Below are 17,896 nucleotides of genomic sequence, written 5' to 3' on the forward strand. Positions count from 1 at the left end.
CCTGGTCTCGTCGGGCAGTGTGTGTGTCGTGGTCTTGGTCGTGTCTTGGGGTTGTGTTATGGTCATGGGGCGGCGGAGAGATGATTGCTTGCTTGCCAGTAAAACCGGAATCCAGCTGTGATTTTGTGGAAAACTCATTTCCCCGTCCGTCAAGCCAGTGGCCAGTGCACTATGCTTCGATGCATTTTTAATGGTTTGGATTGCATTGTGTTGTTACACGGCAACTACTGCTGTTTACATTTGTCTGTGGTCCGCTGTACATTCGTTAAAAGGGAACGGAAATCGTCTGTCTTGTTGGATGTGTTGCAGCCATTTCACTTCTTCAAAAGCATTCTATTCCATCAGCCATTTTTGATGCTTTGAAAATACTAAACCAAGGGCCTGTCTTGTTTAAAGCGCCTCGTTGGTGCGTTGAAGTGACGTTCTGATTGCCAAACACACACACACATACACATATTCTCGCCCATTTCAGTCGTTAGGAACAAAATCAATTAAAAGGAGAAAAGAGCTGACTGAGAAAGGGACAAATGGGGGTGGGGTTCGAGTTGGCGGTGCTAGGGGGGTGGATGATAAAAGGGAAACCCGTAAATTGGTCGGGATCCAACAAATCAAGTCTAGTGAGTAACCGCCCTTTCGGTTCCGGCCAAAAACCAGTTTCGAAGAAGGTCCACTAGCACACACACACACACACATGCACACCCCAAACACATTATCGATGGAATTGGGGTCCCCGATTTTCGAGTGCTTTCGATCCGGTTGGGTGTTCGCTCCGGATTCGGGAAGGGCGTACATGTCAAAGGGCAATCAAAATGTAATTGACTGGTATTGAGTCACCTGACAGGTGGTCAAGCTAAACGATCGACAGTCGTTTGTGTAGGTGCGTGTGTGTGTGTGTGTGTGTGCCATCGTTGGTGTAAACTACCGGAAAAAAGGGACTTTTCGGAAGTTGGGATCACAACTCCGCTCACCGCACCGGAAGCGTTACTGTTTTGGACAATTTTTCATCGTTCGACCCGTGCCGTGTGGTCCTTCGGACCTTCGCTAGAAGGGTACCGGTACCGTGGTACCCAAACGCAAATCCATTCTTCTCGCTCTCTGCACCGCTCTTCCCCTCTCTCTCTCTCTCTCTCTCTCTCTCTTCCTCCCTCTCGTGTTCTGTCCCAAAATGCCAAAATTTAATTTTGTGGCTCATATGCGGTTTGTCCACGGCGCAACCCTCGTCCCTCTGCTGTTATATAGCAGCCACCGTCACAGGAGCCCTGAAAAGGGGTTTTATCAAAAGAACTGGAACTTTCGCTCACCTGGGACAAGCAACAAGCAGGAACAAAAAAAAAACTGAACGGAAAACAAAGCACAAAAAACAAGCATAAAAAAGGAACAAAAAATCAAACAAGACCTGCCAAAAGGCCGGCGCTGTTGTTGCGGAAAGTAGTGTGTATGCGACAGCGGCACAAAAGCAGAGGAACAAACACACGAGCAAAGCATGGCGAGCAAAACAGCAGAAAAGTGGTTTAGCGGCAAAGGCACCGGCATCCGATCCGCCACCGAAAGCGAAAAGTTCAACCCCCAACCCCCCGGTCTGGTTTGGTCGAAATTGAGTGCACAGTGTTAGTGTTGTGCCCCCACCATCCCTCTCTAAAACAGACGGCCAAAAGTCCAGGTTAACGCACCGGGGTACACACGGGAAGGCCTCCAAAACATGACATCGGTTCCGCGCTTGATCCTTCGAGGCTAGGCGCCGGTGGAACGAAATTGACGACGCAGATCGACAAGTTTCTCGCTGTGGCCGTGGTGTGGGAGAAAGGAGAGAAGGTGGGAGGTGGTGGTGAACAATTAGAGTGCCATTGAGTGCCGGTCGATGCCGGTCGGTTGGTTTTTCGGTTCGGTTTCGGTCAGATCCTTGTGCATAGAGGCCAGACCGTGTCCTCCATGGTTTGCGGTATGGCTTGGGCGAGTTTGTCGTGTTTGGTTTTTTTTTTGGGCGACAGCAGAGAGAGAGAGAGAGAGACAAAAAAACGCACAAACACGCATCTCCAAGAGCATATCGCTTGTACCTTGGCCGTCATCCGGCGGCTCGAGAACGTGTTCTCGGTTCTCATCGAAGGCGATTGCAACGTGGGAGAAAAAACTGGCCGCAGCCACCTGCTGGGTTGGAGTGTGCTCATTTAGCGATCACATTCACACCTTGGCCAGCTGGCAGCAGGCGCAGAGAGGTGTAGGTGAAAGCAGCAGCCCCCTTAATGATGTCTTTTAGGGAACGCACCCTCTCTCCAAACCGAATCGACCGCGATCGAAAGTGAACTAAATTTTAATTATTTTATTTCTCCTTCACCATCTCTTCCCCGGGCCGCCGCCAGTAGCATTAGCAGCAGCAGTAGGCGTTGGAGCATTCGCAGCAGGCGTGCAGTCGATTGGCGGCTGAGAGAAAGCGGAATCGTAGATCCCATCGCCCTTGCGCCTAGCGCGATGGATTATTGGTGCCGCTGAAAGGGAAGTTTCCGCCGAATATAGTGAAGCCTGTGCGTGTGTGTGTGTGTGTGTGCTGTGCGTGTGAGTGTTGATGGTGTAGTGTCAGTGTGGCTCCTTCCATCCGCGCCCGCCAAAGGAAAGTGTGTCATCGGTGTTAACGCTTGGGAATGATCCGCGTGATCGCGGAATGATGATGAGATGAAGAAGATGCATCGAGTAGCCATCTTTGGTAGCGAGCAAAGTGCCGAATTTCACTCGACCACTTCTACCGCAGCGTGTAGACGCCACAATGTGTGACGGATCGATCAGTGTTGGCTTTGGCTTTGGCGAACGACTTCAAATTCTCAGCGAAAGTGAACGGTGTGCGTGCGCTCGTGAGTGAGTGATAGTGATAGTGATACGGCTCATTTGGGGACCCCCGGGAGGTGCCGTTTAGTGTTGATTTACCGGCTTTTTTTTTTGGCAAACGAGATCTGGTCAGAAAACATTCCCAACAAGATGGAGCCCATTTATGGAACGAACAAAAACAAGTACCTGCAGAGCATCGCGGGCAGCGACTACTATCGGACGCCCAGCACACTACGACCGATGGTAAGTAGCAGAGCAGCTCGTCTTCGTCTTCACCTGTTGCTTGGGTGCTACAACAATTACTTACAACTGATGAGATGACCACTGATGGCTTCCCAATCAGATGAAAAATGCTCCCGAAAAGGAAACATCAAACGGAACGAAACAGGACACCTCTGGTACGGTTTGGTTCGGTTCGGTCATGAACCAAGGCCCCCAAATGTCCTAACCACCCTCCCAAAATATGCAAGAGCAGCAATTCGGGGAACGTTTCATTTCGTTTATTAATTTGGCTTCCTCCTTCTCCTCCTCCTCCTTCTCCTCCCGAATCGTTTGCCATCTTCTTTTCCGGAGAAATATGCAAATTATGTATCTCCACGAGGACTTCACCGAGGACCGGGCGTGGGAGGAAATTATGGTTGCGGCCAACCATCCGTCGCCCTCTACCGCCTACCACTTTAGGTCCTAGGCTGGATGCTACGATTGATCCACCTCCCACCCAACAGTGGGTGACGATGCTTTGAAGTGAATGTTGACTGTTATTATCATTCCGGGTGAAGAGCAGTGTTCACACCGGACGCAATTGTCAAATTAAAATCAATTTACCGAGACTCTCGACTCTCGTGGGCTTCGTGGTATGCCACGTGCAGCACCGGCAGGTTGCTCGTGGGGTGCTTTTTATGCTTTACAGTAGAGCAGAAGCACCGCGAAAGCATACGGATCGTCCTTCGATTGTGACGAATGCAGAAAACAGTCTCTGCACGAGTTTGTTAGACTATTTCATAGATATGCAGACATGGAGTGGCGTTCATCAATTTAATATGCGACATACGACGATCCGGTTCGACGAGCAGAACACAAACCGACGGATAGCAACGGACTAGAGGAGCAAAGGGAGTGAAGCGAGTTTTTTTGGAAATTTAATGCGTGAAATGGAATCAAAGCATCGTTAAGCGTTCATTTACGCTCCTCCTGCTGCTACTGCTGCTGCTGCTGCTGCTAGTCGTGCTCTTCTTCCCAGTTGACTTCTTATCACAGGCGTGTGCCAAATAGCAACATCAATCCGTGCTCTGGTACGTTCATCAAGCGCCATTGCTGCCGGTGCCGGTGCCGGTGCTACCACATTAACACTCTCTGCCTTCCATCACTGGCTCCAGAGCTCCAGTTTTCCAGATCGTCTGCCAGCTGGCCGTCTGCGCTTCTTCTTCTTCTTGTTGGATGCCGGGCCATTCCAACGGATGGACCGCATCTTGAGACCGCTGCTCGACGCAGCCCTCGCAAGACTCCCGAGCCCGCGTTTCCTCTCATTTTTGGCTCTGAAAAATGAAATCAGTTCCACTTTCATCCCCGCCACCATCATTGCGTGGGCATACCACGCGCCCGTGTGCGCGTGTGTGTGTGTGTGCGGCTTCAAAGGCAGCCCGGCATGGTGTGGCGTTCACGGTGTGTTTCGGGGTCGATTTTCCGCAGACTGCACGGCCCAATGTTTGAGTGGTTGGCCCCACGGCTCGATGCCGGTCGCTGGATGGATCTTCTGCCACCGAGCGTTCGTTCGTTCGTTTGCATTGATTTCTTCTTATTCTTCTGCGCTTCGTACCTTTCGTCTTCTTCGCAAACATCCATTCATCTCGTCGGATGCTGCTGCTGCTGCCGGAGTTAATTTTCGGAAATAGTGTAAAGATGGCGAAACGAAACGTGACCATAAGGCGTGTGTTTGTTTTGATGAGGCGGGGGATTAGACGTCAATTTGGTAGGCAGAGAGCGGTCCTCTTAGTCCACTTTCGGTCGCGCGGCAGTTCATCCGATTTTATGGCTTAGTGAAGTAGTATGGTCTTAGTTGGGTTTGTGGTATGTTGATCCTGAACTGTTGCTTAGGGTTTATGTTTCTAGAAGTGTCATAGTGCATAGGAAGATCATAAAAATGATCACTGCACTGTGGCTAGTAACTGAAATGCCCGAATTATTAACTTATCTTAATCGATTTGCTAACTTAACTTATTAACAATTCGGTGGAGGAAACTTCTGTGGCAGGCCAAGACCGCTCGTCGGTTGTAGCGTCGGATAAGTAAGTAAGTAAGTATTAACAATTCTTTATCGCGTCTCGTCAGTTTTCGCTTTACTGTCACGTATTTTCCACCATTTTCGTCCTGCTTTCCACTTTATGATTTGTTGTATTAATCGCATTGTTTGCTTTTCTGTTGTTTCTCGTATTGCAATTGCATGGTCTGACCAGACCGTTATTGCTTTTCTCTCGAGTCCCACATTTGTCATACATTGAGGTGACTGTAATGATTGTCTGTTTTGATCTTGTGCCCCTCTGTACCGCCCCCGGGGGTTTTCTTTTCCCCATTCCCCGAAATGGTCAGACATATTCCTTCTTCACACCTTCACACCTCGAGGGGAGGCGAATCGATTAACTGGACGAACGATTTTACGCGAAAGTCGCTCCCAAAAAACCCACAGAAGCATCTCCTGATCGTATGATGGTGTTTCCCAGGGAGAGTGGAGTGGAGAGGGGGGTGGTGCAGTCCCATATGCTCGAGCATTTCTAAAATCCGATTAACCACCGCACCGATGCTGGGGGAAAGTGTGCAAAACGGCTGGCCAGATTCATCTAATCCGAGCGCACTTCGTTGGAAATGGGAAGAGCAGAAAAAACAACACTGGCATTGCTCCGGGGGTTGCAAGAAAGGCCTTTCCTCCTCCCTCCCGTTGGTCACTTTAGCAATGCTGCTGCCGCTGCTGCTGATGATGATGATGATGATGATGCGGATGCGGAAGATCATCTGAAGGCAGTGCGGCTGACCATGGATGGCGGATGAAAATGATAGGCAAAAAAGGCCTGATTGAAATCAGCCCGGCCCGGTGAAAGCATCGCGCACGATAGCAGCACGCCTTGCGAACGGATAGAGGACCACCGCACCGCGGACGGAATGTGCTCCCGATGACAACGGCGTCAAAATTTCCTCGCCCGAACCGCCTGCTGAAAATGCTGTAGAAGAAACAAAAAAAGCAAGCCATTGGTCTGTTCGGCGAAAGGAAAGTGCTTTCCATGTTCCAAGTTGGCCCGCCAACAAAAAGGCGTCCGGTCACGCGTGTGCCAGATTGAGGATGATCTTGCAGGCGAGAGGAGTAGTTAATGTCTGTGTGTGTAAGGGAGAAAGAGAGAGAGGAACGGTTGGCAAATTTACATAATTAAGCAGATTAGATAATTGACCTGACCTAATGCGAATGCAGGTTAGATGAGTCGGTCACTCAACGGCCACGTTCGGAGTACGTCTTTCACGGGCGAGGAAAAAACCGGACCAGTAGCCGGAGCTAGCTAGCCGGCCAGTGTATGTACTTCCGAGAGCGGTGGAAATGGGAAATTCGTATTCACGATGCGTTAGTACTCGGACTTGGCCACTTATACGTTTTGACCGCACCGGACCAGGCACCTTGCAGCGCACCATCATCAGCTCCAAATGGCGTATAGACTGATTGGAGAGGGGCGGTGTAATGTAATGGACAGGCTGAGTGTTTGAAGAAGCGGCTTCCAATACTTTCACCAAATCATTTCGATCTGGCTACGCCTGATTGCCTTTGGCGAAGGCGTTGTTGTCTCTTCTTCTGCGACTTCTGCAGAAGCTGTTGCTGTTCCCACGAAGGACACACGGCGAAGGTGTGTGACCATCGTAAAAGTCATCATTGCGATGCAGATGTGTAACGCCATCGCCGTTGTGAAGTTGTGAAGTGAAATTTCTCACGAAAAAAAAAAAACCAATCTTCTACCTCATATCGAACGGGTGTCGACAATGGAAACGAGCCAGGAGCCGTAATGTCCAATATGCAGTGTAGACAGGATAGACAGGGAGACAGCCAGGAGGGAGGAGTTTTCCGTTCGATGGAGCCCGAAGACGACGCCTGAACAGTTTTCACGAATGACCGGTGGAATTGATTAAGAACTACCGAGAGTAAAAGCTTCTTCGCGGCTTCTTTTCTTTCTCGCACTCGACACTGCGAACTGTGTCCCAAAGGCTGTCGTACGTCGTCGGTTTCTCTCAATCAAACTCAATCAAATGCCTGGGACTAAGGCACTCGGCGATGATCGATGACATCCAATTTAAGTGCTCGATCCAATCATTGCATTTGAATCCATTTTTCAACATCGACACCACCACCACCGTCCACCGTGGTTGGTGCACTGTTTGTGTGTGTGTGTGTGTGTGTCACCCAGTTTAGTGCCGTGGTCCTCCGGACGATGATTGATTTATTACTTTCGCGATCAAAATACTTATCAATTTAATCTAGATTTATGACGACCACGACGAGGACGACGACGACGACGACGGCGATGATGTTTGGATGGATGGGCGATGGTGGTTTTGCTCGAGTTCCTTCACGGTAAACGGTGCGCGATACTAAACGTTGGCCTGTTGTACCTGTAGATGCACCGGGCGTGTCGTCGTCGTCGTCGTAAGTCATCGCCAACGATCGTCGGAAAGTTCGCGTCTCCCTAAATTATTCATAATCGTTACAGACCATCGGCAACACGGCTGTGTGAATCTCGATTGCTTCGCTAACCGGCCCGAACGACGGCTTTGAGCAGCACTTCTTCTTGTTCTTCTTCTTGTTCTTCTTCTTCTGGAGGCAATCTAGGGTCTGGTCCAAGAAAAAGTTCAACTTTTCCTCCGAAATCAACGCTTTTACTTTCGCTTTTGTCGTTGGTTCTAGCCATTCCGTGTGTGTGTGTGTGCGTCGATGCTTTGGATGGGAGGATACTGCTTCTACTGCTGCTGCTGCTGCTGCTGCTGCTGCTTCCTTTAAACGAATTGGTTTTTGCCAATCTGCAGCCAAGCGAAGCAACTCACCACCGCAAACGGCCACCAGCTGTCGAACGGCCATCGCGGGCTGGTGGTGCCCGGTGGTGGAGGAGGCGAAGGAGGAGGAAATGGGTTGGAATATAAATTTTATTGACACTTTGGAAAGTGTAAAGCTATTTCGCGGGAAACTTTTTTCCTCCCTCCGCTCCCAAGTCCGGGTACAGGTTTTACGGAGGTTCTCCGGAGCAAGTGTTTCGGTCTTCTGGTCTCCTGGACCGGGATGGATGAACTGGTCCCGTCCCGCCCTGTCCTGCGTTCCTGTCCGGACCGTCCGTCTTTTGTAGCGCGTACACCAGCGTCTGTGTGCTGGCGGAATTGTGACGGAGTTTCGGTCGTCGTCGTCGTCGTCGTCGTCACCGGGCACAATGCACGCACGTGGCGACGGCGACGGCCATCGTGGCTTGCATGGAAGCCATTTTGCCTCGCGGGCTAATGGTTTCAAACGAGGGAAGCGCGTGTGTGTGTGTGTGGATGCTACTGGAACTGGAGGAGGAATGTTGGAAACTTGTGCAAGTAATGTTCACAATCGTTTTGCCGCAAGTTTCGTCTCCGGTCCGGGTCCGGGTCCGGGTCCGGGTCTGGTGGCCACAGCGGTTCGTCCGCCATCGTCGTGTGCGGTGCGAGTGAATTACCGAAATTGGTAATTTTGAAATTATTTTCACACTAAAGTGGCTGCGAGATTTGTTGGAAGAGTTTTTTTTCCCGCCTGTCTCTTGGTCTCGTCTTGGTTGCCGGCATGGTTTGCCGGCCACTGGATACCACCCCGCTGGCTGGTTGGCGTTTTACTACTTGAACATGTGTTGGGGAAGGATTTTGTTGTAAATTGAATTTAAACAGCGACAACAACGAATGTCCTCGGATGGTGTCAACCGTTTGCAGGGGATTAGGTGGATTTGTGTTAACTTGACGGTCACGTTTAGGGTTTAGCGAGAGATTTCTTATAAGACGTTTCTACAGGATCTCTTTGAGTTGTAGAAGCAGTTTTAAGAATGAAAGTATGTGATGTTGGTATTAATCTGGACGAGCATTAAAGCTTGTTGATGTTTGACAAATATACGACCTTACAGATGGCCGTAACGCAGACATTAAATAAAATTTAAATTAAATTAAATTAGGACATTAAAAATTAAAAGTTGCCCCAGGAGATGTGGACGAGGAATTCTAAGCTACGGTGATTCCTTGTAGGGGCATGCATAATAAATAATTCCGTCAGTACATTTGGGGTCTTATCATTTAAGGTCTACCTTTTTTGTGGCTATGAACATCCCGAGATCTATTTTGACCCCAAATGGTCACGAGATTGCTAGTAACGTGTTATGTTTTTCGGATAGATCTGCTGTCAACTGTGTTTGCAACACTTTTAAAGGCAGCACCTTACAGTGTTCGCCATCTAGATATGGGACTTATTTAAATGTTAAATAACTCCGTTATTTTTCAGCCGATTGGAACAATTCGGACAAATTCTAAGACGTCTCTCTATGCCATTTTAGTCATGGATCGATTCACATAAAAAAGTTAGGCTGAAATTGAAGCGTAGTACATTAAAAATAATCGTTCAACTATGAAAACTGTGCGTGTTTATCTAAAGAAATAAAGGAGACATTCGTTGCCTACCACCAATACTTTTTGGTGTGGGGCTTTTTGAAGAGTAAGGAGCAAACCGAAAACTATTGAAGAATTAAAAGATAAAATCAGAGCGGAAATTGCTCCAAATACACCCGAAATATTGACAAATACAATGCAAAATGTCCAAAAAAGGTATTGCATCACTAACTACTTCATATTCTTAACTACGGTAGTGTTGCCATAGCTACCATAGCTTACTATCAATTTTATTATGGGGACCATCTTGTATCGGTCTTGCTGAGTCTTTTTCAGACAACTGTTTTGTTTTTATTTTGTACAACTATTGGAATTCAGAACAAGTGTTACTAACGTCGAGGACAACAATTCGATAGAAATCGAAGGCACTACTCAAACTCAAAGAGACTTCCAAGAAAAAACCGGCGACAAACGAAGCCAAATGCCTAGAGCTTATACAAAACAGAGGCTTGCTGTGTTCGATTTAGAACGAGCCACAGAAACAAATTAACAAAATGTTCTAAAACATGTCCAAAGAAACAATGTAGAACAATCCAGTCCATGCTGGTGTGCGTTACATGACACCCGGGCCATTGTCAGGGCGGTGGGGTGCCCGCCATTGGGTCTAGTGATTTTAGCACAATGTCCATCAAACTGCGGCCCTGGGAGGGACGGCACGTGACATGCAAAACAATATCCCACACAAATCCCCGTTTCGTTGTCACCTAATTGGATTCATGTTCTGGACCGTTAGGGGGGGGGGGGGGGGGTGATGGTCACCAGACTTTGCTTCACCCCACCCCCCTCGCCGCCCCTCAGACACCCCTTTCGTTTCCTAACCGCGATTGTTTTTGTCGCGTGTCCCACCGCGAAGCAATGATTCTGATTTCCAATGTACGCCTCGCATCTAAATCGCATCACGGTTGGTGACATGTGGAGTAGCAGGTGGAGGGAAGGGGAGGGGGGAGGGCATACGCCACATCATTTTGCTGCACTATTGAACAATTTCCCAGAGTGGTCGACAGTGGTATGGAACACACACACACATAGAGAGAGCCATGCACGCACACGCCCTTAATTCAATCCTGGGGATGCTGGGGAGGTGGTGGCCCTCTTCCCCCCCCCCCCCCCCCTGGGGTGTGTGGACTGCATAAATCTAACTCGTGCACATACTGCACCGGTGTTGGTGTGGGTCTGAGTGGAGCAAAATGCAGCAAAAAGAAAAAAAAACAACTAAAACAAAAAAGGAAGCAGCAAGAAGAATGGAATTAATTGAAAACTTCACACGAAAGCGTGTCGTGATAGTAAAAGCGTTTTCCCTCACCGCGCACACACACACACACACATACACCTGCACAGAGAGCAGCATTTCCCGCATAATAGACCCCGAGGAGAGGGGATGGTGACCGTACGAGGAGGAGGGGCATCACATCCATCAACCTACCACCCCCCGGGGAGGGGGCTGTACTCCGATCAGTGGTGACGATTGAGAGGCGAGAAAAATCTCTACCAATGTCCGGCAATGTGTGCCCCTGAGTGTGTGTGTGTGCCCGTAAGTGTATGTGTGCATTTGCGATGTGAAAGTGTGAAAAAGGTATGAAAATGGTTTGCCCTCTACATGCAGGAGGTGCGATCGCCACATTCTTTCGAAACAAAAAAAAAAGTACAGCCCATTGCGGTTGCCTCCGTTGCATAAAACCCCAGACACCGGAATGTGACATTAAATTGGCATCTCGGTTGCTTTGTGGCCGGTCGTCCCTCCGGTCGTTCTAAAGCGTCACGTGTCGTCGCTTCCTTGGATTTGGAGGATTCTGTTTTATTCGCTTCCTTAGCACAGTAGGCTGTTCGCTCCTCCTCGTCCTCTCATTTTGCGCTTTGCATTTGTTTTCTGCACCTCTCTGCTGGACCTCTCCGCACGAAACCCCTCCTCTTAATGCAACTGACAATGATGCTGGATGCAATTATTATAATCGAGCGTCCTGGCCAGAAGCCCCGAAGGAAGGAAGACACCACGAGGCGATTTTTGATTTCGTGAATTTCGAAGTGAGTTTTGTGGCCATCATCGACCTCTCCATTCCACCACCACCACCACCACCACCACCACCACCACCACCACCACCACCACCACCACCACCACCACCACCACCACTATCAAATAAATGCTAACCGCAAACCGTGATGCGCAAAACAATGGCGACAATGGGGAGGAGTAAATAATGCAAAATGCATTTTGGGCCCCTCCTGGTGCTGGTGGTGGTGGTGATGTGACGTGAAACATCGTTACCATCCATTCGAGGGTGGTCGAACGAGCACCGAATGCTAAGCAGCGAATGCTCTTCCCCCCCCCCCCCCCCCTCCGGCAACATGCTAAACGGCCAACAAAAGACAGAACGAGAGAGATCTCGAGCCCGAGATCCGCTTCATGTTCGTTCGCTCGGTTTTGGTCCTTGAATGGAATGCCAATTGTGAGCAGTCCCGTCTTGGGGCTTCTTCTTGTGCTTCTGCTCCTGTTCTTGTTGATAGTTTTCATATTTTCGATTGAAATCCTGGCGCCTGGAACCGGTGTAGGGTGTTGATCCTAGCACGGCATCGATGAAGTGATAAACTATTTTGATAAATTCAATATTCGCGCCACGTGCTGTGCTCTTCGCTCTGTGCATTGCTAGTGGTGTGTTGCAGTTGCATCGAGGTCAAGTGGACTAACGTGACTGCGTGTTTGTGTGTGTGTGTGTATTCCTCTTTTTCCCTTATTATTGCAGGGAATGATGCAATGTGTCTCAGCAATGGTTAGTAGCAACATTGACACTATAGTAAGTAGCTCATATCCTCGGGACCTTCTTTGGCAATTCGTAATTAGAAGAAACGAAAACCTAACTAACCAGAAACTGGCACCATAACAAGATGGTAGCCTACAAGTGGGCTCTAGCAGGTTCTTTGCATTAATTAGTATTTATGTTTCTTTCTCTTCAACAACTCAAACCGACACCACGGCTTCTGTCACCTGAAGGTGCCTCGTTAAGAAAACGGAACCTCAGGTTGTATTAATTATTTTCTTCCGGTCCGATAAAGCACGAGCATTGCTGCAAATGCAATGCGATGCTATAGAAGCTTCTCATCGTGCCTATGAATGGCAACGATATTGTAAACACTCCCAGAGCACCGTAGGAAGGAATAGAATTCATCGGCCTGGTGTCGCCTGGAGGAGTGTACTCCTGTCAAAAGGAAGGATCCTTCTTTCGGATTCACATTGCAGAAATTTCGCTTCAGTGAATAATTATTACCGATCCGACTGGATCAGCAGGTTCTACATTGAGATCGGTCGAGGCCATACAATTAAGAGTGCTAGGGCGGTTTCATTATGTAAAATGTTGCCCCTTTCCACCCAGAACGCCAAGCACACCGAAACCAATTTGATGTTAATGAGATTTATACTCCCGGCTCATAAAGAGCGCGTGAATGACAACAGCCGCAGCTTTTGTTGTTGTTGTTGTTGTTGGTGGAAAAGTGTGTCTAACCTTTTGAAGGAACCACAATTTTTAATAACCCTTGGCGTTTTGCGATCCAACGCGCGCTCCAACGATGCTTGCGTTCCGGTCGCGCTTTTCACCGAGCATAAAAGTCGTAACAACCGGCGAATGAGTACCACGCTGGAGCGAGAGAGAAAGAGAAGGCCGAGCCCCCCGGATGGTGGCGGCTGCTGGTTGAGTTATGGGCTGTGATTTTTCTAAATTTTATGCTCCACTCCCCGGTGGGAGTTGGGATTGGGAGACTAGCTCTCGGTTGACGATGAAGACATCGAGCGAAGCGAAACCACTTGTTAGCAGCAGCAGCAGCACCAGCGGCAGTAACGATGCCTTTGGCGTGATGCTGCTGTGATGCCAGCATTAAGAAGGAATTGCTCTCTCGTTGGAACTCGTTAGCTGTTGGTTGGGTTTTCCACGAGGTAGCTGCGTATCGTGTTTCAAGGAGTTCCGAAGCACGATATTGAACGCTGTCAAATGCTTTTACTTTAATGTAAAACAAGGCGTGTGTCTCGCTACCAGCAAGGTTGTTAAAGAAGAAGAGTGACTTGACTTGACACTTTGAAACACTTTCATCCAACAGCGCGCCACTTTTGAGAAACGTTTTGATTGCATTTTGAGCCGGGCTTAATGCTTGCACTATTTGCAAGAAAACAACACTTTCGCGAAACTTATCAAAACAGTTTACCAAGAGGTTTTTGGGAATTATCCCCTCCTTTAAGTGTATTTAAAGAGAGAACAGAGTTTATGTGTCCTGCACAGCGCACGCACACACGAACATACACACTAAGTATCTCATAAAATTTGCGAAACATTGATCATCACCATCTTGCTCGTGCACCGCCCACGAAGAACTGCAATGCCTTTAGGATGCCACAGGTAGAGCGTGCTGAAGTATGCGCTCCCTATCTCGTCCTGGACTACCTCGCAAAGGAGAGTAATGCCACAACCAACCGGCGCGCGAGTGTGTGTGTGCCAGTGTGCCATCATAAAAAAGGCCACACCAAAACCAAAAAATAAATGGCTTTCGCTTTTTATTACGCGTGAAATCTGTACTTTGTGTCAGAATTGAAGATAACATTTTGCCATCTAGCAGCAAATCACTCAAACGCTACAACAGCACCAGCAGGACCAGGACCAGGACCGGAGCAACCAGCAAAGGAAGAAAAGCTCTAGAGGTCTAGATATGTATGTGTGTGTGGCGACCGGCGAGGACGACGACGAGGACGAAAAATCACGCTCATTCCGCTGATGATATCCTGGGTGGCTTCCAGTAGTCTCGGGCGGGCTGTACAAGAGCAACACGATGCCACTTTCACAAGTTCAAGAGCGAGAGCACCTGAGCGAGCGTGAAAAGGGGAGGGCATAGGGGAGGCTGCGGCTCCCAAATTGCCGTCATAAAAGTGGGATCATTTCTATATTTCACAGAATATTTATTATGACCCCGCGGTGCCTCTCTTGGCTGGCGGGTGGATGAGCGTTGCTCTTTTGTCGCTCGGCGAGAGATATAACGATCCTAATCAAAATAATTAGCTTCCTTTGGAGTGTGGATAAAAGGCCCCCTTGATTCGGGGCTCGTGGCACGAGCGTGGCGAGTCGCGCACATGAGCGATTGCTTATCTCGCGGTGAGGACCATTAATGATGGTGCCTGGATAGGTCGGATTAGTTTAATGGCTGGAAATGGTAAATTAAATCTCTCTCTCCGGCAATCATTAACTTCCCGGGAAGTGTGTTACCTTCTTCGAATGTTGCAAAAAACGCTTCGGCAATTCTTTCTCGAACACACGCTGCTTTGATTCACCTTCTGACCTTTTGGCACACCTGGATTCCTAAATCGATTCCGACGCCGACCTTGCTCCAGGTCCAGGAAACTACCACAAGCTATCCATTAACGAAAGAAAGAAGGAGGAGAAGCACGATGTGCCATCGCCATCAAATTTACGCCCGGTTCTTCACCCGTTTTCCTTTAACCTACCTCATCGGAAAGCGGAGCAAATCGATGGCCAATAGATGGGAGGAAATAGACGTACCAGCTCATAGGGACCATCACACAGTGTCTGATCGACGATGCATCGAATCGGGGTTTGATGCTCGTGATGCTCGTTACGGTAATAGGCATAGGAATAGGTGGGGCCGGAGTCTAATATCTTCATCACTTTGCTAATTGACCGCACACAAATTTATGGCCCTGCGCGCCACCAGGGTAAGGCCCTCCTGGACATGCCCTGGAACCCGGCTCAAACCCGGCGCGGGATCCGAGTATTCGAGCGTATCGTGAGCTTCGAGACCGGAAGGTACATATTAAACCCAGTAGTAGTCTTCCAGTAGCCCTCACTGGGCGTCTGGAAACTGGCTGTGGAAACTAAAGCCCAAAGGTCAACTTCCACCTATCCAAGATCCTAATCCCGAGAATGTTGACCAATAGTACTTCCCAGAAGTTGTTCCCGAACAGTTGTTCGGAATTCAAAGTATCCTCGGCCATTTTGGATCGTCAGCGACCGCGTGTCACCTAATTTATAAATCAAAACCTCTCGTTCTCGTTCCCGTTCCCGTTCTTCCCTTCGTTCTCCGCCCCAAAAAGCGAGGACCCCGGGACGATGCTGCATTAATCAAATCATGGCGACGTGATAGATGAAACATAAATCTTTATTTCCCACGGGGATGTCCCCGCGGGTGTCGGGTGGAAACGGTGTCCACTAGTTTCGACCGTACCGGACGCGAATGAACGGACGGACGGACGCAAACGAGGGCAGCCATCGTGTAGAGGTCGAGGATTCCCAGGGATCAATTGCAGGGCCACGTTACACCGGATACACGAACCCGGGCACCCGGGGACTATATGGAGTGTCTGTTCGCGCGCTTTCTCTCTCTCTCTTGCTCTCTGTCTCTGTCTCTGGGGGGCCACTGGACCCTCGTCGTCGTCGTCGTCACTCGTCGTTGGGGTGTTTTGACCGTATCCCGGAGGATCCATAGTCATCATGCCCGTTTCCGTCGTGGGTCGTGGTGCGGATTGAAATTGATTTAGGGCTTCGCGGCGCGCCCGCGCCCTCGCCTTCGTACTGGCCTAGTCACCATCAGGAAAGCAGGATCGGACCAACGTGTCAATTTACAGTCTGGTGCAAAATGGTTGTCATTAGGGGTATGGTATGTGGTATGTGGGATGGGATGTAAGCGGAACTATTGCCGCGCCATCATATTGCCGTCCGATGATCCTCGAACCGGGGGCGTCCGATGTTCGGTGCAACATTTATTGCCCTCTTCTCCCTCTTGGTACTGGAAGGCACAAAGGGATTAGGGGGTATTGATTTGACCGTCCCGGTTGCATGTTGCTCGTTGGTTCCGGGTGCAATTTGACCGAGGGCACACACACACACACACATTGTGTGTGTGTGTGGTGAGGATTAAAATTTGACAATCGTTTTGTTTACTGACCCCACGGGTACAACCCGGAACCCGGAACGGGTTGCATCATGCCGGTCGGAATTCGAGTTACGAGCGTAGAACGCTACGAGCGCTCAGGCACTAATTTGCTGGTCATTGGTCCACGGGCGTAATGATTTCTGATCAGTGCAAAATGATGATGGTGGCACGTCTGATGTGCAACGGTTCAACCGTCACCAAAGCAACAGCAACAGCCAGATTGTAAATTGAGGGAATAATGCGACAACGATCGTTTGGGGCTTAATTGTCAAATACTAAAAGTGCTAACTACGTTCGGGATATTTGGCACTTGGATAGCTAATTTGTGCATAATTTTATATAAATGGTTTATTTATTTTACTGCAAATCATCTATTTTGCACCATTAAGTTAATCAACTAACTAATTCTGGTGTATTTGTAATGGTTTTTATTTTATGAACTCAAGTCCATTAGGTTACACATTTGTCAGCGAGAGAATACAAAACTAAAACTTTGGACAAAAATTTCGTTATGTTTGGAAGAAATAATTTAAAAAAATTGCCATTAAATCAATTTCAAAGAAAGGTCGCTAAATAAATACATGTTTTGCGAATGTCCATAATAGCTTGGTGCAGGTATAAAAAATCCATATTCCTTCGTTACAAAATGAAGTATTCCGGGTAATGTCGTGTACAATGTTTCGAAACTTAAATTTTTCACAATTTTCTGATGCAATTTACATCCGTTAGTAAAAGAGGTAGTTGGAATTGTGAAAAATTCCTTTAACTTGAACCGTTCATAAACCATAAATTCAACGAAAAGTTGGTTTATTTGAATACGTTTCAATGTTGCGATATCTATTCTTAACCATTTGAAGTCGATTTTCCCAAAAAAAAAAAAACATTCTTGAACGTTGTTCACTACTGTCACAATGTCACAAATAAAATCATGAAGCACTCAAAAACTTACCATTATGCCTAAATATCGACGGCTTATCGGTAATCAATCAAACTCGAAATTGATTTATGAATTTTCCTGAGTTGTACCACCATTAATTGATACAGTGCACACTGTAACAGCAACTCGCAACTCGGTTCAAAACTCGGTGGAAATTGAAATAAAACAATTCGAATTCGATTCCGCGAGACAGAAATGGGATTCCACTTCCAAAACGTCCTGCCTCCCCATTGATTCCGAAGGGTTTCCGCTGGAAACACAATTTAATTCATATATTTAACGATTAAGTGTCCTCGCAACCAACCCCACACCGAGGCGATGGAGACGTGCCACAACCTCACAATCATATCAATAAACGTCCAAAATGCATCCGAAATCGTGACAAAAATCGTTCCAATTGTTGGATTTCGTTTTATTTCTTCACCGTTCAACGAAATCAATTCGTTCGCTGGAGCGCATCCGCTGCAGCTGGAGCCGGAGCTGTCACTCTTCTGCCTCCATCATGCACAGGGAGAGACGACACGTACCGGGGGGGAGC

General features: G+C 48.3%; 1 protein-coding gene across 1 annotated transcript in view; it reads left to right on the forward strand.

Moving 5' to 3' along the window:
- The first annotated feature begins 2,996 nt into the window (after positions 1–2,996).
- Positions 2,997–17,896, forward strand: part of LOC125959579 (mucin-5AC) — a 36,639-nt gene continuing 21,739 nt past the window's right edge. The window contains exon 1 of the mRNA XM_049692405.1: positions 2,997–3,060. Within this exon, the coding sequence (XP_049548362.1) occupies positions 3,058–3,060 (3 nt within the window). The 5' untranslated portion in view covers positions 2,997–3,057. The remainder of the gene's footprint in view (positions 3,061–17,896) is intronic.

The sequence above is a fragment of the Anopheles darlingi genome, chromosome 2 (assembly GCF_943734745.1).
Source record: "Anopheles darlingi chromosome 2, idAnoDarlMG_H_01, whole genome shotgun sequence".
Lineage (NCBI taxonomy): Eukaryota > Metazoa > Arthropoda > Insecta > Diptera > Culicidae > Anopheles > Anopheles darlingi.